General features: G+C 44.2%; 1 protein-coding gene across 2 annotated transcripts in view; it reads right to left on the reverse strand.

Moving 5' to 3' along the window:
* The window catches only part of LOC138299634 (butyrophilin subfamily 1 member A1-like), a 225,531-nt gene that overhangs the window by 158,200 nt on the left and 44,988 nt on the right, over positions 1-22,343 (reverse strand). For both annotated transcript variants that reach the window (XM_069238080.1, XM_069238081.1), the window contains exons 2-3: positions 13,040-13,385; positions 2,246-2,527 (exon numbers count right to left, since the gene is read on the reverse strand). In XM_069238080.1, the coding sequence (XP_069094181.1) occupies positions 2,246-2,527; positions 13,040-13,385 (628 nt within the window). The remainder of the gene's footprint in view (positions 1-2,245; positions 2,528-13,039; positions 13,386-22,343) is intronic.

Here is a 22,343-nt window from a genome sequence, read left to right on the forward strand (position 1 = left end):
CTGCTCAGTATAATTATTTTTTTCTGCAAAGACTTGGGTCACGTTTTCTTTCTTTGCAAGTTAAAACAGTCTGGACAAGTGTTTCACGAGTCTTGCCCTCAGGACCAGTCCTGTTGCTCATTGATGGTGCAGGTGGATGAGAAAGCATGTATGATCGAAAATACTTGGGCTCATCTTCACTTGTGACCTCTCAGTGCTTTGAGAAACTTTGTACTATTCCGTCACACGGGACTACAGCTCCTAGTCTGTTTTAAGGTCTTCAGTTTGACATGTCCAAGATACCCAGAGCAGCAGAAATTTGCCTTCACATCAATCTTCACATCACCCAGTCAAGTGTGCCCCAAGCAGAAGCTATGAACTTTGGTGCACTGTCACATTCCTCAGATTAAGTACCTCCATCTAGATTGTAAGCAATGTCCTATCATATGAAACTCCTTTGCCACCTTTCCATTTACCCCTTTTGAGACACTGTTTTTCCTCTTCCTCCCTTGGATCTTCTCTGCTCGCCGTTTTCCATGCTATGTTATACATGTTGCTTGCATATCAGTTGGGTTATAAAGACAGTGTTCCAATACCATTCTGATGACTATGCACTACATAAAAGTATAAATAAAAACTGTAACACCAAACCATTCCTTGTTTCTTGATTATGTGGAGTGAGCAACTTTGGTTTGGATTTTGGTCAATTTATATGATGTCTGTTACGCTAAACGCCACTCTTGATCCTGCTAAAACCTAGATTATAATCACTCTGCCTATGACTTTATGAATTCCCTTCCCTACCTTTTTTGGACATTCTCTCTGTTCGCTCATTCCACTGAATGCCACAAAATACAATTTCATTTGTGGCTTAGGTTCCGATTATGTCTTATTTCTGCCTTTAGATTTATTGAAAATACAAAAAACAAATGTAATAAACAACATCCAGATGAGTTATACGCCTAGTAATAAGGCTAGCGTTTTAAAAGTATTTCACATAATGTGGATGATATGAGGTCAGAGATCTGTCAGACCGGCGTAGGGTAAGCATCATGCCACAGGCCAGAGCATATGTTCAGTAGCACACGATTCCCATGTGCTAGAATGTTGTGAAGCAGTGCATTCCAAAGATAATTAAATGTGCCCAAGCCTAAAAATACTGATACACCCAGTCTTCAGAATATTGTCAGAGCAAATGTCACGTCTCCAGTCTATTCACCCTGAGATATGCTTAGCAGTATTTGGTTTGCCAGAGATGTCAAAACCTCATAAAAGTATGTAAAAAAGATGCCAGCGTTGTACCTATCACGCCAGAAATAAGCATCATGATGCTACTAGATCAATTTGTTTAAGCTTCAAAATATGCCTAGACTTCATAATTATTCAAACCCAATAGCTGCTAAACCTTCCAAATATTATAGCCTACTCGGTTCTCAGATTTACAACTCTGGGCCTGTACTGAAAAGGTTCACATTACCCGTATCCAGGCTGCTGTTGCCAATGTTCTTGTATCTGCTGTGCTCTCATTAACAAAATACACATTTAGCTAGTTATTTTCAGAATCTGCTACTAGTACAGTATGTGTTCTGCAACAAGTCATGGGCTGGACGGCTGTACTGGGGCAGCAGTCATTGTAAAGTGATCATCAGCTAAGACTTTGTATGGCTTGCACATTGGTTCCGGAGGATTGTCTGAGAGGGAGTTACACGGGCTTTCTCGAATACTCTACTGAACCTCTGCTGCTCAACCAACTACTCTAGAAAGTCATGATATGGTCTCAGATTCACAGGCGTGTTCCCTCCAACAGTAATGCTTGAAGGTTAGAGTCAACCACCTCCGCTGTCAAGCATCCCTTTACTCTAATGGTAACACCACCAGGTTCTTGATGTATAACCTCTCATGCTGCCCCCTATAAGACTCCCAAAATCCCAAGAAGCCATCACCTACAGACCAGCAGCTTGATGGTTTAGCCTACTGCTACTCCATTTTCACGCATGCATGTGCATGTGAATGACAATCCTAATGTGCTCACCATCCCAAAGAATGCAGTTATGCGTCTTGATAACATTCTTCATTGTTTACATCTATGTCACTTTAAATACAGGAGTCCTTTGGGATTATCCCATTAGGCATGATTGTCAAGATCCCATGACCTGGTGCTCAGAAAAGCTTTGCAGTACTGACAAATATTATGCAAGATCAAGACATCCGGTGGGAAGTACGGTCACAATATTGCAACGTAGGTTCCGATATGACAATTACATACCTGAGAAAAACATTTTTGACACTCTCCTTTGGTTTCTTGAAACATTACTTATGTGGCAGGATACATTCTGGTTCACATTTCTGTTCACAGGAATGGCACTTTTGATGTTGTACAGCCCATTGTCATCTTTTCCTACATTCGAGAAACTTGAAGAAAGCACCTTTCCGTTATCTCCTTTCCATAAGACTTCGGGTTGAGGATACCACCCTTCAGCTCTGCACTCAACTTGCATTCCACCACCTTGAAGGACATCAACTTGAATGACTGGATCACTCTCTGACCCTAAATTAAATAAAAAAATCATCATGAAATTCAACATGTTGAAGTGCTCAAGAAAAAGGATCTAGTAAAGTTAACATAATTTTTGCAGAAGAGTAGATTTTCATTTAACTGCACACTTCTAATGTTTATCTAATCCGCTCTTAGCCCAGACAGCCTTTAGGTGCAGGATCACATCCCACAGTAACTATTATAGCAACTTATAACCAACAGTGATCACTGACCCAGTGACAAGCCTCTAAGTTAACATGATTCGCACAGTCAATGCCCTCAATGAAATACTGAGACTCCTCATCACTCGCATTGGAAATGCCCCATATTACAGAATCACCATCAACTATGCAAATGTGTCCAGCACACTATATGTAAGTTATACAACAAAGACCAACACAATAATGCCTACCATGATGTGGGGGATAGAGGGAAGGTGTGTGCAAATTGCGTGCAGTGTGCTGTATGTGGTGTGTGTATTTAAAGAACAATGGTTCTGTGGGACTCTTTCCCCAAAATCAAAGACTTTTGTATTTGCATCAGCGGTAACTTTAATCTACCCATTCAATAACAACAGTTAATACAAGATAGTTTATATTAATTGTAGGAAGCTGGCTCTGTATTTGCTATATCAAAATTAAATATAGTGTGCGCAGAGTCCAGGGGTTCCCCAGAGGCTTAACAGAGGCTAAAGTAGATAATACTAATGCTCTCTTTTGTGGTAGTGTGGTCCTGCAGTTAGGCTTATCAGAGGGTAGTGCAAAGCATTTGTTGTAAACACACAGCAAAGAAATGAGGCACACAATCAATGACTTACTGCAGGCCAATTGCTTTTATATAGAAACATTTTATTTGTTACTTTATTTCTACAACCAAAAGATTCTCATTGCAGGTAAATACAGTTGTAAGTATGTTTCACGCATATGTATCTAATGTATTTTGTTTACGTTTGGCAAATAAAACAGTTTTCAGGCAAGTAACACTTTTCACTTTCAAAAGCTGACACAGAGGAAAAGTGTTAGTGCAGTCTTGGGGTGAGTACTCGACTTGCAGTTCGAGTCTACAGGGGTTTGGATGTCCACACGTCAAGGTTCAAGATAACCCCAAATAGACACCACCAGCAACACGGGGCCAGTCAGTTGCAGAGGTCAAAGCTGCCATTGGATTTGAATGGGATCCTATGGAGACTTTGGGCACTCAGAAACAGATCTGCTGGCAGGTAAGGACCCACAACTACGGTTAGGTGAGCACCTGGGGGCGGCAGGCACAGGTTAGCTCCAAAGCTCCAAGGGGCGGATGGGTCAGGGTACAAACACAGCATCGGGCTTTCAATGCTTTTCATTAGGGGGGTCACGGGGGTCACAAAGATGCTGCAGGCGGGGTCAGCTCTGGAAAACCAAAGGCTGGACAAGGAGGAGGGCTGCCTGCTGAACGTTGCTGAACCGTCCATCGGATTCCCCAAGGCCAGGGGGCTGCAGGTGCAGGGGCACCTTTGGGCGTCCGGTATCTTTGTCAGGTTCTGTCACTTTCAGGAGGTCCTCTGGATTTAGGCTGCAGGCGTCATTGTGTTGGCCAGGAGAGGACAACCCAGGGTGGAAACAAGGTCGGAATAGCCTAGGGAACTGATCTGGACCGGTGGGTGACCTGTACACGGGCCGTGGGCGTTGGGTGCAGAGTGGGCAGGACTCGCAGACCCAGCACGGTTCTGGAGTCCATCTTGGAGTTTGTTGTGGACAGGGCCGCTATCCTCTGGAGTTCATGGTCCTCTGGTGGACAGGCAGTCCTTTGGGGGTTTGTAGAGGTTGCTGGTCCTGCAGGATGCGTCGCATGATGTGTTTTGTAGCAGAGTCCTTCAAGCTGCAGACAGGCTGGTAGGTCTGGGGACAAGTCAGTTGTGTCTGGAGTCTTCACTGCTGGAGGGCCGGCTTAGCAGTCCATTTTCTTTCTTATGGTCTTGAGGTCACCAGGAATCTGTTGAGCTAGGTTCAGGGATGCCCTTCAATCCTAGGAGTATTACAGGGGTCAGAGGGCAGTAGCCAATGGATACTGTCCTTGAGGGTGGCTCCACCCTTCCTGTGCCCACTCCCTTTGGGGAGGGGAGTACATTCCTAATCCTACTGGTCCCTGTCCTCCAAACCAAGATGGAGGATTCTTCAAGGAGGGGATCACCTCAGCTCTGGACACCTTAGGGATGGTCCTAGCTGGAGTGGTCACTCCTCCCTGTTTTACCTCATTTTCCCACTGGTCTTGATGCCAAAAGTGGGGTTTCGCCCAGGGGCCGGGCATCTCCATAGCTAGAGTGCCCTGGGGTACTGTAACAGGAGGCCTGATCCTTCGAGTCTCACTGCCAAATCTTGCAGTTCCTGCAGGGGTAGGTGTGAAGCATCTCCACCCAGAGCAGGCTTTGTTTCTGGCTCCAGAGACCACACAGGCTCTCACCCCATGGGGTCAGAAACTTGTCTTTTAGTGGCAGGCTGGCACAGACTGGTCAGCCTTACACTAAAGGGTTGGTTAAAATACAGGGGACATCTCTAAGATGCCCTATATGTGCATTTTACAATAAATCCAACACTGGCATCAGTGTGGGTTTATTGTGCTGAGAGGTTTGATACCAAACTTCTCAGCCTTCAGTGAAGCCATCATGGACCTGTGGAGTTTGCAATAACAAACTCCCAGCAAAAGGACCTAATATGGCCACACTGCACTTACAATGTCCAGGAATGGTGGGCATGGCACCCTGAGAGGGATACCATGTGTTGACTTTACATTTTTTTCCCCACCCGCACACACAATATGCAATGGCAGTGTGCATGTGCTTGCTGAGGGGTCCCTTAGGGTGGCACAATACATGCTGCAGTCCTTAGGGACCCTCCCTTCTCACAGCGCCCTTGGTACCACCGGTACCTTTTACAAGGGACTTAGCTGTGTGCCAGGGGAGTGGCAATTGTGGAAACAATGGTACAGTTAAGGGAAAGAACACTGGTGCTGGGGCCCGGTTAGCAGGATCCCAGCACACACTCAGTCAAGTTTGCATCGGATATCAGGTAAAAGGGTACTGCACACAAGGGGACAGTTTCTCTACATTCATATTCACATTGTATAATTACGTATGTACAGAACGATAGTGGTGGCGACAATAGTGCAGATGACACACTGTGTAAAGGTGCATAAAGTGACCACATACAAGTAAAAACAACAGATAAAAAAATATCATTATTACAATCCCTGGTCTTTACACCAATCTAAATGGAGCCTGCTACAATTTACATTATTTCCATCTACACAATCACACAAATGGATTACACAATCAGACCAAGGGATTGTGTTGTCGATGTTTTGACCCTAAAAGATATTTAAAGGGCCCATCAGAACAATTTGTCTGACTATTGTAATCATCATACCACTACCTTTATTAACCTTTAGGTTTCACTTGAGTTCAAAATGAGGAATGTTCAATCAAGGATGTGCATAGGTCAGATCCAACTAGTTCAGCGTGGCTTGCCAGTTGTAATGTTCAACTGGGTACTCCAAATTAAGGTTTGACTCTAGTTACACGGCCGGGTGAGCCTCCAATCTCCACCGCTGTGTCTAGTAGAAGGTTCCATTTAGAGTGAAGTTGTCACTTTGTGCACCTTCACACACTGCTATCTCCGCACTATTGTCACCAAGAATGTTTCTTGTTTTGTACTTACATGATGATACAATGTAAATATGAATGTAAACAATGAATGGTTTATAAAGAAAGCCTGCAACTACGGCTAATGAATGTCTAGATTATTTCAGGTTACTGCTGATATTTACACAACTGTTTCCAATTTGGAGAAAGAGTCCCACAGGACCGTTGTTTTGTAAATAGACACCATAAGAATATCCTTAACAGTGCTCACAGACACCCTGTATAAAGATAATGTATTTATTTATTTGACATAGTAAATACAATGTTAATGTTGGACAGTTCACATAACACCTTCTAAAATCTGAATATACGAGGGAAAGAGTCGCACAGGGCCATTGTACTGTAAATAAGCATACTATAAGACAATCAGTAGCAGTGTTCGCCTCCACCCTTCTAACAGTACCTCACCTACCATATAATTTCACCAGTAAAGGGGTTCTGGTTAATGCTCAGTAGTCAGATGCACAGTAAAGGTATGTATTTATTTACCATATTGAATACTCTGGTCACATGTGTATGTTGGGCAGTTTGCAGAACACTTTTCAATAGTTGAATGCACTAGGGAAAATGAGGCGAAAAATGTACCCTGATGGGGTTAAGACCAGAAAGCAAGACACCATCAAGTGATTACACTTAAAATCAACAGTAATACAGCATTCAGGATTTACCCTACATGAAATCGGCTGGAAGTAGGTCCAACTTTTTACACCGATTTGAGTTCTATATAAGGCTCACGGTTTTCCGTTTTTACTGATTTTTACACATAAATACAGACAGAAAATAACGAGTTTCCTGTGTGTATTTATTTTTAAAAGTATAAAAATACTGAAAATGGTGGTTCTTGTTAGAGACTCTCCATGCTGTCTTTTGTGAATTTCAGGCTAACAGCTAGGTAGATAGACAGCATGGGGAGCTTAAAACAGGGTGAGATTTCCTTAAGTACATGCATATGGTAACATATATTGGTATTACAATGCTAAATGCTATTAGTTACCTGCGGTTGTAGTGTTTTGCAGGATTTTGGCTGCTCAATTTGCTACAATGCGACAGGCATCAATTAAAGTGGAAATATAGTATATAGCATTTTACAAGTGGAAAAATATGGATAAATACAGACGGAAATGTTAAAATAAACACCATAAAAATAGAAGCTCTAGTTATATACTGCATGCTAGAAGGTCTCCAAATATGAACATTTTGGATTTTGTGCTGTGTATTCCTCTCAAGCAAGTGCTGACATTCTTCTACTAAGCTTTGTGGCTGCGGTGGATGTGGAGTTGTCAGTACTCTGGGAGGGGTACAGCCTCTTAGCACAGACTGTGAAAAAAGTTGGATTAGATAAGAAGGGAGCCTTGAGAGCAGACGGCAGGTTGGTCAGGTAGGGTTGGAGCAGGAGCAATGACTGCCTTGATTATTCTATGGCCATCACCAGGTTTTTAGAGGGCCTCAATGGACCTAGCTAACTGCAGGGCCGTATGCAGTATAAAGTATGCTGCACTGAATTATGGGTAAGCTTGGGATGGAATGAATATTCACTAGCTAGATTATTGGATAGCGCATGCTTAGATCCTCAAGATGCTTCATTACATAACTGTTGGATGACAAACATTTGTTGTTCAGTTGTATATATGGTTGACCTGTGATGAGGAGCGTTGTGAGGGTGCTTTATAAGCATTCACCCCCTTGTATTAGTTTGCGGGATCAGCGCCATGTTGAAAGAATAATTCTACCAATGGTATGCTTGCTAAATTGATACCCGCGTACACCAGGAAATGGTGAAGTAGGATCAAGTACACAATATGTTGTAAGCCAGTAATAGGTCAGTTAATATTAAGGAAGCAGGATGGTTCTCATCAACAGCTCTTTTCTCACGTATGTCAAAAATAAAAATAAAATAAAAAAAGAGTCAATTGTGGCCTAAACCATGATTGCTGATCATGTCGGAAGGATATGTTTTGACTATATTGCCGCAGCTTTCTGGTCACCTGATTTTCTAGTACCTTTCCTTCAGCCAGAAGGTTGCAGAAGTGCTAAACACGTCCTTTGCTTCGTATAGCACTTTTTTTTTAAAGAAAGGAGCGAAGAGGTATTTTTAGTGTAACTCGCAAAGGATCCCACTGTGGTAAAGTGAAAATATTAGGTTATCAACTGGAGGATGGCAAGTGGTTAATTTGTGCCATAGGAGGGCTCTAACTGCACTCATTTTAAAGCAACAGGACTCTTTTGTTCCTTCTCGTGGGCAGAGGGATCACTGGTCTGCAAGCCTGTTGAAATTATCATTGAGCAGTCAGACACCTGCCTGTCCGTGCAGGCCTGCACAGGCATTAACAGTGTACCGTCGGTGATGTCACACCATTAGGGGAGGATCACCGGTGATCCATGAAACTGATGAGCCTATGCTGATGATGGTCAATGGCAAGAGATGTGGCCTGCCCGTCACACGGACCAGCAAGCACCCAATTTTTTTGAAGCTGGGGTGCATCAGATAGGATGGGAATGGAACAAGGTGTGGCCCATGCCCAGTACTGTTTCCTGAATACAGGACTACAAATGCCAGTTCCACTGGTTTATGAACCGATTCTGCGTCAGGAGGAGCTGAGCCAAAATGCCTTGCTGCCCTTTACCTGCGCATCCTGCAGCATCTGACTGATCTCACACTGAAAGGCGAGCCTGCACCCTAACCCCATCACCAGAGCCCGAACTTGGCTGAACATGTGAATCTCATATTTTCCCCACAAGCTGAGTAAGGGTTGTTAGAGAAGCGAGACACAGCTGTGGAAGAGGCTGGGATGAGTGAGCGAGACACAGACTGTGGAGGGGCCTACAGCAAAGGGCCAAGCCTGTGGATGATGCCGAGGTAAAGGAACATGTTACACATGGAATGTGGAGGAGGCTGGGCAATAGAGCAAGGCACTGGCAAACTATGGCAGGGCCAGATCTAATCTGCTAAGGAGACAAACTAGTTTATGCATATCAATTGCAGTGTATAGACATATGTTTTTTTAATGGGAGTTCTTTACCAAGGACTGCTTCCGCACATTGAGGTATGCTAATTGTGCTTGCATCTTGATTCTGTCATCTCAATCGTTTTATATATAACTCCCGTGAGTATCCGGCCTGTCTGTAACTAGGCCTGTAACAAAACTCTGTGAACTGAACTGTCTGTCTATACTTGGTGTTGTCTGTGCACTTAACCACTTCTATCTAGTGCTAAAGTGCAGGTGTCCTGTGCTCTAAAACATGGCAATATTTGCCTAACCACAATTGGCATATTTAATTTACGTGCAAGTCCCTTGTAAAGCACACTATATGTGCACACGGCCTCTAAATGAAATGCTACTAGTGGGCCTCCAGCACTCATTGTGACGCCCACTACAGTAGCCCTTTAAACATCTCAGGCCTGCCGCTGCAGATCCTGTTTGTGAAGTTTTAAACTGCCATTTCGATCTGGCAAGTGCATCCACTTGCTAGGCCGAAACCTTCCTTTTTATTACAATTAAGTCACCCCTAAGGTAGGCCATGGTTAGCCCCAAGGGCAGGATGCAGTGTATTTAAAACAATGGACATGTATTTTTAAGTTTAACATGTCCCAGTAGGGAAAAACGATTAAATTAGTTTTTCATTACTGCAAGGCCTACCTCTCCCATATACGTTAACATTGGGGTTACCTTGAAGCAACCTTTAAGTGTAACTTCCAATTGGGAAAAGATAGAAACTTGGAGTTTGGTGTTTCTGGTCTCACAATTTCAAATCACAATTTATGGTGAAGTTGGATGTTAAATTGTAAGCCTGAAAATGCCACGTTTAGGAAGTTGGCATTTTCTTACTTTAACCGATCTGTGCCTCTGCCTGTCTTAGAATACGTGTCTGGGGTGGGTGACAGTTGGGCTTTGTGCATGCCCCCTACAGTCATAAACAAAGGGTGCTGAGGGGTGACATTTGCATTACGATGACCCATCACCAGGCTGATGGGTCTTCCTGGGTTAGATGGGGAGGGAGGAGCTGACACAAGTGAATAGAGCTGTGCCTTTCCCCCCACAAACGGCTGCATAACCCCCTGTAGTGTTTCTGGAGTCAGGGAAGGAAGGGCAGGACTCCTGTGCACTTCAAAGGCATTTATTTGAAGCCCCCCGCCTCCCCCCACTCCCCACACACACTTAAAAGGCTCAATTTGGTATACGTACTGGCCCCCAAACCTCACCAAATGAAAAGTCTGCAGGAACCAAGAACATTATCCCTGGAAGGAGATTGCTGTGCTGTTGGAGGGACTGCCACTCTGATACCTGCTTTGCTGTGTTGGCCTGCTGCCTCTTGCCCGGGAGTGAGAAGGACTGGACCTGCTCTCTACATCCTTGAACCCAAGTTTCTTTTAGGGCATGCTGGCTTGCCTCCTGTTCTTGATGTCAGGGGCATCAAGGACTTCCATCAACTTTGCCGCTCTGAACAGATGCAATGCCCTCCAATGCATTGCCGATTTGATGACGAATAAGGACCCAAATGAGAGGTTTGACAGAGAAGCATTGCTGTTCCGAGAACATCGCTGTGTGGCTCAACGGTGACGCATCGCCAACATCAAAAGGGCAAGCCAATGCAGAACCTGACTGCGGAGCTCGATTACTACACATCTACCCAACTGCATGGATCATAACAGACACATCAAGTCTGTGACGCCCTGAGTGGGTCTTGTAGCCAGCCTGCCCTCCATCGTAGCCGACCTGAACTCTGGATTTACCCCAGTCTAGTGTGACCTCAAGTAACCTTTTAGCGCTATTGACTTTCAAGCACTAAATTGCAGTTTATGCTTTAAAAATTCATATCTTGAGTTCTACATATTGGGTTTTGGTCTTGTTTTACTCGGGTGGGGGGGGGGGCTACTTGGAGAATCTGGCCAATCAAATAGCAAACCAACGAGGGCAAGACTTCTGGGCAATGTCCTTGGTTATATGGTTTCCACTGATGTTAGTTTTTTTCACAGTTCAGTTCCTGCACCTGAATTGTTTTCCATTCATTCACTCACTTGCATTTTCCTTCCTGTATTCTCCTCTGACACTGCACCCTCATCTGTGTTATTTGTGTTTGAAGAATTATGTTACTTTTGACTCGTAGCAGTTGCTAGACTTTGGCGTCTTGGTGCTCCTGATCCTGGCTGGTTGTTCCGGTACTTTCTGGAATCATTTTGGGTTATTGTCATCGGAGCACTGGGTAAAACTTACTCATGCGAAAGGGGATTGGGGCATATTTATGGTCAATTCCCATATTCACAGTTTTCCTTTGTGTATTTTCCACAGTCAAACCACCATACAAACCTATATTACTGAGAGACATAGTATATGGCTTATGAAAGGCGGGCAGTGACCCTTGTGTTTCGCTCTCTCCTTCATACTAACATATTCCCCATTTCCCCCTTGAACCACTGCCATAATTATGTTATCGCAGTGGTACTTTCCACCCTGCTTCAGGCCTTTTCATTGTTGTAGATTGGAGAATTATGGTCGATTTTTCTGTGCCCATATCCATATTCTCCTTACGAGAATGGATAAGCGTCAAGTCAGCTACAAAATATGAAAGGACAGTTGTGTTTCTGGGAGATAGGAAACCAAAATAAAATAGGCTAGCAGAAAGGCAGTTTTGGATGAAAAACACAACAGATTTAACAATAAGTATTTACATGTTTCATCACCACATTTACAAACAGAAGTATGATCTTGAGAGGGATATCTGAAAGATGTACAAACTAAATCTATGAGCAAGAAATTAGTCTTCAACTAGGTACGACTGAGTGATACATGTGAAATTCAAAGCTTCTCCCATGATGTGGGTTCTATCTAGAGATATATAATAGTGCTTTCATAGAAACAGAGGGCTGCACTGGAACACGTCCAGACTCTTAAGGAAGTCTTACTGAATATAGCTTTCTCACTGTGAAGTAGATCATAATTTCTTCTAGCAGATACTGCTGAGGAATGCACACAGTAGTTTGGAAAAAAATTCCATAATGCTTTGCATGATACTTGATGAGGGGGTTAGTGTTGTATTTGGCAGGATCATTGGCAATTGGGCATGGCTGTATGCAGCTGTGCACAGATTTCCTTGAAATAAACTCAAACTGAACTGAATTTATAAACTTCTCCAGCTACCTGGAGATTCAACTAGAAATTGCAATATTTTAGTTAGAAACACTTCCACTCTGTGGACTTCAGAATAACAGCCCTGCTTCGAGATGGTCTTAAAGCATTTCCTCCAACCTACAAGGTTTTTTGTCAATACTATAATAATGCAGAGAGGGGGCATAACCTAAAGTCATATTTGCATAAATCTTCTGCTTCAACTAATCCAACAATAATCAGCATGTAGCTCTCTCTCACACACACATCTCTGCTTTTCCAAGAGGTGAAAATTAACGCTTACTCTAGATTTTAACAAAAAGTGTCTGAAATGTTTGATCAGTTATGTTTTTCAATTGAAATTCTTCGTTTAAAGCAATGTCAACAGCTTCTTCTGTCCTTGTGCACCAAGAACTTTATCTGTAGTGGATGAAGTGGTTTGTAAATCAGCATGTATGTAATTAAGCAATGTTGTTCTACAGATGTATGAAATGATGTCGTCAGTATTTATAGAAACATAAAACATATCGACGTGTTGGAGAGCTTCATGGAATGTACACGGTATAGAGATACACATTTTGAGTTCGCTTAAAGTCAAAATTAACAAAGAAATGCAAAACTAATGCAGCACGAGAGATCAACCAACAAATGAAGGCACGTCAACACTGAATAAAGTAGTCAACCATAATCCTCCCTTCACTTACTGCGCAATGTTTAAAAGTATGAACATAGCAATGGACTCACCAGTTACATTCATTTTCATAACTGCTGAATTAAAACATGTATCTGATTTAAAGAAGCAGCTGTACTGGCCTTCATCAGACACTCGGACTTGGCGTATTTTCAAGGCGACGCTACCATTCATAATGCCGTCTTTAATTAGCTCAGTCCTTCCCAGATATGCTGGATCTTTTCCTTCATCCACGTCAATCCCATCGCGATACGTGTGCACGGCCAAAGAGGCCTCGGTCTTATGCCAGGTCACCAACATGTGTTCAGCGCTCATCCTGGGGGAGAGGTCACAGCGTAACAAAGCATCTTCGCCAACAGTGGAGTCGATGATCTGGTCGGGTCCAATCACTGAAAACATCTGTTAGAAATAACAGACAAAACAAAAGAAGACGATAAAGAGGACATAGTTCATACATAATGTATCTGTACATCACGTTTGCCGCTGAGGAACCTAAATGGTACTACCCGCTTTTCTGACGGACAGAGTTTATGCGTAGCAATGTGCACTGGGGAAGTGTGTCCTTTATGGTAAAGAGGGAGGCAGAGGTGAGCTCTGGTCCTGTGGTAGGGGCCTAGACACTCAACTATTCACACCTTCATGTATCTGTGCAACACACGTGCATTTAGTGAGATGTGTTGAGCGTGGAGCCAGTTAGGTAGCGTGCATGAGAGCCACAGCGTGGGGCAAGCTGGGTAGCATGCACGAGAGCCAAAGCGTGGGGCAAGCTGGGCAGCATGCACAAGAGCCACAGCGTGGCACGAGAGCTACAGCGTGGGGCAAGTTGGGTAGCATGCACGAGAGCCACAGCGTGGGGCAAGCTGGGTAGCATGCACGAGAGCCAAAGCGTGGGGCAAGCTGGGTAGCATGCACGAGAGCCACAGCGTGGGGCAAGCTGGGTAGCATGCACGAGAGCCACAGCGTGGGGCAAGCTGGGTAGCATGCACGAGAGCCACAGCGTGGGACAAGCTGGGTAGGATGCAAGAGAGCCACAGCGTGGAACAAGTTTGGTAGCATGCACGAGAGGCACAGCGTGGTGCAAGTTAGGTAGCATGCACGAGAGGCACAGCGTGGTGCAAGATGGTAGCATGCATGAGAGCCACAACATGGAGCAAGTTTGGTAGCATGCACGAGAGGCACAGCGTGGGGCAAGTTGGGTAGCATGCATGAGAGCCAATAATTTGCTCTGTGTTTCTGAAATGCTGGAGCTTTGGGTAGCATGCATGAGAGCCACAGCGTGGCACGAGAGCCACAGCGTGGGGCAAGCTGGGTAGCATGCACGAGAGCCACAGCGTGGGGCAAGTCGGTAGCATGCATGAGAGCCACAGCATGGAGCAAGTTTGGTAGCATGCACGAGAGGCACAGCGTGGGGCAAGCTGGGTAGCATGCACGAGAGGCACAGAGTGGTGCAAGTTAGGTAGCATGCATGAGAGCCAATAATGTGCTCTGTGTTTCTGAAATGCTGGAGCTTTGCCCCTGAGACTGGGTATGCTGGCGCCGCAGAAATGGCCAGTGGACAGGACAACAATACACTTTCAACCTGTTGAAGGCTGAATAAGTGTACAAATAAAAATTAAGTGCTGAAGGCTAATTTTGTGGGGGCAAAGGAAGGCTAAAGCATATATTTTTGTCAGAAGAGATCTGCGAGGGTGATAGAATCGAAGGGGAACAGACGGTATGCCTGGAAGAGGCAAGACCACTTGTTTGTCAATACAGAATAAACCCACAGAAACACTCTCTGGCTCACACCCACAGAAACACTTCCGCTTTAATACACACAAACACAAGGAGGCAAACTCATCGAAACACACCTATGTCTGGATAGTAGTACTATGTCAAACATACGGAAACACACAAAACCGGCACTGCATTACCAGCCCCCTCCACGTGTCACTTAATTTGTGGGCGAGTGGCATCAGCTCATTCTTGCCGGCAGCAGAACACCTGCTATTCCAATCCTGAACTGGTATGGGATAATGGGCATCCTTTGGTCCAAAGACCAAAAGGATGATGGGCCTGGAAGGCGACTAAGAATGACTCCTGGCTTCCATGAAGGTATGCTACAAGCAATGCCCCCAAGGGAGAGCGAATAACCCATGGACAGCAGCAAGCAGGAGCAGGCGGCCTTGATTTTGCTCTGCCTCACCCCCCACCTTCTAAAGTCACTGTCCTACCACGTGCTCTATGAGATATTAGCAGCCATCCAATGAGTGGAGAAGGCTGGGACCTGGAGTGGTTTGATGTGTGATGAGGACCCGCTCATAAAGCATTATTATTAGAGGTAAAAACGCTGTCCATGGGAAGCAGGGTAAGAGACCCAGTGCACCATCTATCAACGCGCAAGTAAACACAAGACACCAAGCGGATGGCCATAAAAGTCACCTTTCACACTCAGCTATTCCCCTTACAATTCAAAGACCCAGATATTAGTATCTTCTTGATAATGCAAAACACCACGGCTTCTTCGACATCTGGATCTCGCCCTCATTCGTCCTCTCAAGAGCAACAACTGTAACCAACATAGCCTTGTTCCTGTGACAAACACAGCAAAGAAGCTCCAAGACTGCCTGCTGCACTATACACAATTCTGTAAGTAACTGTAATAGGGACGAGGCCTGGGGACGTTTATCTCTTGGGTGTATTTTTGAAGTGAACTTCAAAAGCAAGAGGCTTCCTAGGTCTGATTGGAGGAAACAGCCTTCTGTATTTAATGAGTGGTAAGAAGAAAAGAGAGGGGAAGGTACTTGTTATACAATACACATGTGAAGTGTTCTAGGTTTCGAAGCAGGGGCAGTGCTACAGCCCCTGGCACCCTGACTGCAGTATTCACTGCTGAGCATCTGAGCATTTAAGGCAGCACAAAAGCTGAAGACACCGCACAGGAAGAATCCGGGGGAATATGTAGCTCGTACACAGATCTTTCCAGTGGTCTTTTCATTTCTGTGGGCAGGGAGCATTGTGCTCTGCGTTAAGAACTCTGCACATGTGCTCCCTTTTCCCCTCTTCCCATCCGTGCAAGTCCGCCTCGTCCCTCTTTAGCTTTCTGATGGGTGGAAGTGGCTATATGGAAGAAATGAGCAGCAGATAAGAAATTAACATGAATTAACTTCATGCTACCTTAGTCCCTCTAGCCCGTATCCTCTCACTTTGTCTTGTACCATCACCCACTTTAATGCGCCCTTCCATATTCTCGTTTAGAATGTAATTTAGCTATATACTAGCAAATAACATGGCGTAGAATTACCTATAGCAGCTGAACACACAACTTAGAAGTAGAAGGTCCAATTTCTTCTTGGGTAACTTCTTTGCAGATCTCCAATCCGATCCACTTTCAATCAGTTAGCTGATTTATTAGAATTATTTTACAGTTTTATATAGCTTGAACTAGACCCAGTCGGGCATCAGAGCGTTTTACAAAGAAGTATGAGGTAAGTTCTATACACCAAAAGAAAATGCTATCGAAAAGTATGGAACTGACCAGGATACGCATAAGTCTCAGCTGCGCGTATAAATAGAAAAGACAAAGCATCTTAAGACCAAAACAGAAAATAAGATAAATATTGTTAACTTCTATATGAGATGGAGTAAGAGAAGTAATGGTTATACAACCTACATATGTTAAATGAATGTGGCACATAAATTAGCCTTAAAAATAGGACGACCATTCAGTTGCAGATAGGTACTGAAACAGCAATTTTTTAAGTTCTTTGGCTTCCTCCCTCCACCTCCACAAAACCTGTATGCCCACACCTCTTGTTGACCCGGTTTCCTAAAAACGCATGGAAAAGAGCCTCCTGGTCTGTTAGCAAAATAGAGAAAACCATGGAATCCCAGGGGGTTGGACACACAAGTTGGCTGACTAGACGTGCAGATACCTGGATCGCATAGACCTGATTGAATTCTGTCACATCCTGTGTCTCAGAATTGCCTGGAACCTGCATCTTGTGTAAAATGATGTCAGAAGATGAGCAGAATTTCAGGAACTTTTGTCGAACCTGGTGGTCTGCTTTGGCGTTTGCGGGTGGTGGAGCGGTATAGCCTACCAGCGTTTTCACACCTGAATTCGAGGATTGCATGGAACAGATAAATGAGAAGGCCTGCTGTTAGATGTGGAGATGAAATGATAACATGGCCAGGGGTGACTGATGTGAGTTCGACCGGGGATTATTGGTGACGTCCTTGCTGCAGCACCATAATGTGGACAGCAATGGCATCGGTGCACATCCTTGGCTGCAAAGGAAGAAACAATTGCCTGTGCAAAGTGCAACAGGCAGCTGAGATGGCAACTGTGGAGCAGGAATCCTCGTGGGTGGGTTGAAGCAGTGATTGGGATCAGGCCCACTTTGACTCTCAGTGGATGTGTCCCCGGGTGACTCCGGCCTGCAAGTGGTGATGGAACCCTGTAACTGTGGAGAGGCTTCCCAACCACAGTCACAATCTACGTGGGTGGAACCAGGGGGGTGAGTTACCCAGAGAGGAGGGCCTCATTCATGTAACAAATTTGCATAAAGGTTCCTCGATGTGGACGGAAAACAAAAAAAAGGGGAAGAGTCACTTTCCAGACATGAGACACTGCGTAATATTATTAGCAGGCTGGGACTCCTCTGCTGTGACTTGCACTGTCGCTCTCCTCTGCTGGCTGGACTCAAACCTCCTCCTTTAAGGCATGGTATCAATCAAAGTTCTCAGGGAGCTCAATCATGCTCAAACTCAAGCTGGTTTAGCACTTGACCTCATAAACTGGTAAACAGGAAATTATGGAACATGGAGACACGAGAGCCACTAGTTTGCAGCACAAGACTGATAGGAGCAGCCTTACACAGGCAGATAAGCAGACTGCTGTGCTGTCTGCCGTAGGTCAGTCGAGTGAGGTCGTGGAGCTCACAACTGATACTGTAGCCATGGATCTGGATTAGGGCAGACCAGACTGATTTAGAGTTTGACAGACTGGATACTCTGTCCACCCAACTCTCAGTCTGTGCACCCAATTTATAGTTGGGCGGATCGTCAGCTTTCCACTGGCGGTGCCCCAGTCGGCTCTATCAGATCGCCTCCCCACTCTATTTACGGCTGACAGCCTGATGTCCTTTTTTTCTCTCCTTCACTGCCTGGGAAAACTGGTGGATGTGACAAACAGAAAAATTAAAATAATGTCCCCCCACCCCCTGCCCCCATACCCACGTAAAAAGCTCCCTGGGTTTGGGAGTCATTAGTTATTTGTTTTTCAAAAATAAACTCCCAAATTGGGAGTTTTTTTTTGTTTTCAATAAGAACGCTTGTTACCTTCAGACACTGCACCATGACAGCGGTTCCTCTGAAGGTACAGAGATTTATATGGGTATGATCATGTGGACTGCTTTCGGCCCACCAATCCAGGCCGGATCCAGAAGGCAGATATGTGACAGCTGATCGATATGCTGGTATGTGAATATACCTTCAACATTTTGCAGACTGACTTCTTTCAGTCATTACAGGCTCACCCTCTCCCACAAGCATTGAACAGTTCTTCCTCCACACTACCATACGCTCACAATAATGCTGCAACTGCAGCTTTTCTGCAAAGACTCAGAAACTAGAAGTTAACCAACACATGGAGTGTACTTCATCTGGAAACACTAGACTACTCCTGCTATTCCCCCACAAATGACCTTCAATGCAGACTAGACATAGTACTGGATTCTAAACATACACTGAGGCAAAAGCCTTGTGCTGCATAACTCACCCGCTTACTGCCAGATCACTGCCCTTTGCTTACACCTGGCATGGGGTAGCACCTGTTCCACATTCCAACATGAAGACTGCAAATAGCCCTGTTGACAAACACAGTTTCTCTCCATACTGTGAGTGTGACGGGAGATGTTACTGAATAAGGATGCCTTCAAGGCTTTCACACAGGGTCTATATATAACAATTATTCGTGGGGTTAAATCTCTTCTCAACTGAGATATCATGAGTTTGATGGAGGAGTAGAAACTGAGGCTGCAAGTGGGACCCATCGGCAGAGACAATATTGCAGCCATTAGTTACACAAAAGGAAGGATTCAAACAACTCAGGCTGTTGACACAGCACACACAGACAAACAGCACAATGAGGTAAACAAATCGGGCTGGCTCTTGGCCTGGCTGACAGTTACTAATGACACACCGAGTCCTATTATTACTCTCTGAACCTCTGACGGTCTCTTTCTTAATGCATGAACGCAGATTAATGATGAGATGTCGTAGTACAGTAAACTTTACAATGCTCCCCAAGTCCCAGAAGGAACTGGTAGTGACATGCGTCCACTCCGTAAATTTAAGATCTCAATACTACACACTGAAAAGTTAATGCCCCTCTTTTATTAGAGGAAAGCCAGGAAGCAATTAAAGATTTAGCATCTGAAAAAAACTCCAAGATACATTGAGCATCCTACAGAACTGTAGGTGACTTTCAGCATTTCTCTGGACCCCAAACTCATGTGTGTGTATTTAGAAACTATGAGAGAAACCCTCCCAAAAGAGGCCATAATGATGTCATTACCCAACCCTACCAAGATCATCTAGATTTGTTATCTACCAATGCCTCGCAATCCTCAATCTGGATTGTAAGAGTCTGTGCAAAATACTAACCAACAGGATCTCCTTGGTTTTCTCTGACTTGATTCATAGAGATCAGTCATGCTTTACAGTGTCCAAAAATACTGTGGTAAGTGGTCAGCATCTCATCCAGGTCTTGAAAGAAGATCTGCCACAGACAGCATTTCCTACAGAGTCCTCAGTAGACCTAGAGCGGATATTTAATATCCTTAACTGGGTGTATCTTTTTGTAGTGCTGGAAGAGGGAGAGTGTGGGATAGCTGTTTTACGGTGAATTGGGCAACTGTACTCGCACCCAACGGTAAGGATCAGAATGGGGAAAATAGTGTCTCAATCTTGGGTTGGAAAGGTTTAGGGCCGGATTTAGGTATTGGTGGACGAGTTACTCCATCACAACGGTGACAGATATCCCATTCGCCAAGATCTGAATCCTTTTATAACCTATGGGATTTAGATTTCGGTGGACAGGATATCCATCACCGTCTAACAGAGTAACTCATCGGCCAATAACTAAATCAGGCCCTTAGTAATGAAAAAGGGGTGAACAAAACCAAATCTTGTTTGTTCCCCTTTCAACAGGCAGACAACCACAGGAATGCAACTCTACCAGAGTTGTCATTGTCCTGAGAACATATTGCCTTCCTTTGCCTGGGCATCAAGATGTATAATGCTGATTGTAGATGTTATAGCAGGTAATTTAACCAGCGTGGTGATGAATGTTAGTCAGTCATCCATATGCTGGAAGTGCCTACCGCTATTAGCAATAGCCTTGCTCAAAATAATAGGTTTTCTGCGTTTTTTGCAATTCCTCATGACTCTTCCATTAGGTTTGCATAAAAGCATCTTTGGTGAATTTATTAGTATACTATTGGATTTTATCAGGAAGGAAGTAGACAAGGCCTCGGTGCAGATTCCCATTTCTCGGAGTGGACGGAGTGCTCCAGAACTGGGATTTTATTACTTAGCTGCCAGGTTGGAGCGGTGGGATAGTGGTTGAGTGAACCAAATTCCTTAGATGCACTTATGTCCAAAATATGTCCAGCAGCACTGGAACTCTGGTGTTATTATTTGCGCCTCAATTAATGTATTATAGCTTTCCTGCATTGGTAGATGTGGCCAGCAACTGCTTGCATGGTCATTTACTCACACACAAACACAGGAGTGCCCGATGCACTACACCTACCACTCTGGTCCCTACCCCCTGTTACAGCACGGGGAGGGTGAGCTGACAGAGATTTGGTTAGGTGTGGGTTTGCCGGGGAACTTACTCGACAGGGATAAGCGGGCATATATTATGTAGACTCCAATAGATGCACCCAGACCTTGTGGGAACATTTCTGACATTCACCGCACCTGCACATACATTTAAAAAGACCTGGGACATCACTCTACCTATTAAACAGGCACATGCAGTATTATCCATGCTGTTGATGTTGGGGCATGGCAGGAAAGCTACTACACTAGACACCACTTGGCATGAATTGACTAAAACTACTATAACTGCACTGAGAACCTATTAGACGGAAGACCTTGGTGAGGTCCTAACTGATAAGGTCTTGTAGTCTGCAATGGGGCATGTAAAGCTGCTTTCCAGGAACAATACCTTAAATTGATACACTACACAATACTACAACCTAAGTAGACCTAGCGGCCCACACAAAATATGTGCTACAGTGCCAGATATGTATTCAAGTTGGAAGACCACTGATGTTGACCTTATGTTCTGGTCATGCCTTTAAATATATATATTCTAGTTTCACTGACATTTTCACAGGACAGCTCCCCTTGGGATACAAGTCACCCGAGCACAGAATTAAGCAAAAAGGCGATTACAAAATACTGGTTCTTTGAATTTTAAACCTCACTGGGAACAACCGAAGTCAACAACATATTGTTTCTGTATAGGAGGCCTTTAAGAGGTACACTTTTATCAGCACAAAAAAACAGATGTGTGGCATGAGTCATCATCTATATATTTAATACATGTAACCTACGTATGGTGTCGAGCTGGGAGGTGTATATATATACTATTTTTGTCACCATGCTGCGGTGAGTAGTCATAGGGGTGATACACTACAGCCATATTTTCAACTGCTTGAATTATGTATGTCTTTGAAATGGCTGAAAGTTTTTCTGCCAATTGTTTAACTTTGATTAAGAAAAAGAAAAATACTAATAAAAGCATTAACAAAACTGGAAATACAAATTAGCTCTGATTTCGAAAATTGTATTGCACATGAATTATGTCATTTTGCTGAAATTTTTCCAGTTATTCCCGGACTTTTGTGAATTACTCATTCCAACCTGTGTTAAGCCTAAAAACCACAGCTCGCGTTTAGGATTTCCTTCTCTTGCAGTCACTCAAAAGTGCAGGTGTATTTTGCAAATCATATGAGTCCAGCGACTTGATGCTTACTTACACACTCCTTGGCAATCTTGACTGGGGACATTTTGCGTCTGTACTTATGCAGCTTTTGAAGGCAGGTGCTTACATCCAGCACTGGCAACAACATGATTTTATATAACCGCGATCTGCTACTCTTCCAGGCTGAGATTAGAGGACATTATGGGCTTGATGTATCAAAGGGTTTTACCCATTCCGTGTCTATGGGGAAATGCTTTCATACATATGGCCCTAGATTCTTCAAAGTTATTTCTCTTTTTATTACGGTCTTTCATACAAATGTGGCAGTTACATACGCCCCCGTGCCTTTTGCATAGATGTCACATACACACATTCTG

The sequence above is a fragment of the Pleurodeles waltl genome, chromosome 6, assembly GCF_031143425.1.
Source record: "Pleurodeles waltl isolate 20211129_DDA chromosome 6, aPleWal1.hap1.20221129, whole genome shotgun sequence".
NCBI classification, from domain to species: domain Eukaryota; kingdom Metazoa; phylum Chordata; class Amphibia; order Caudata; family Salamandridae; genus Pleurodeles; species Pleurodeles waltl.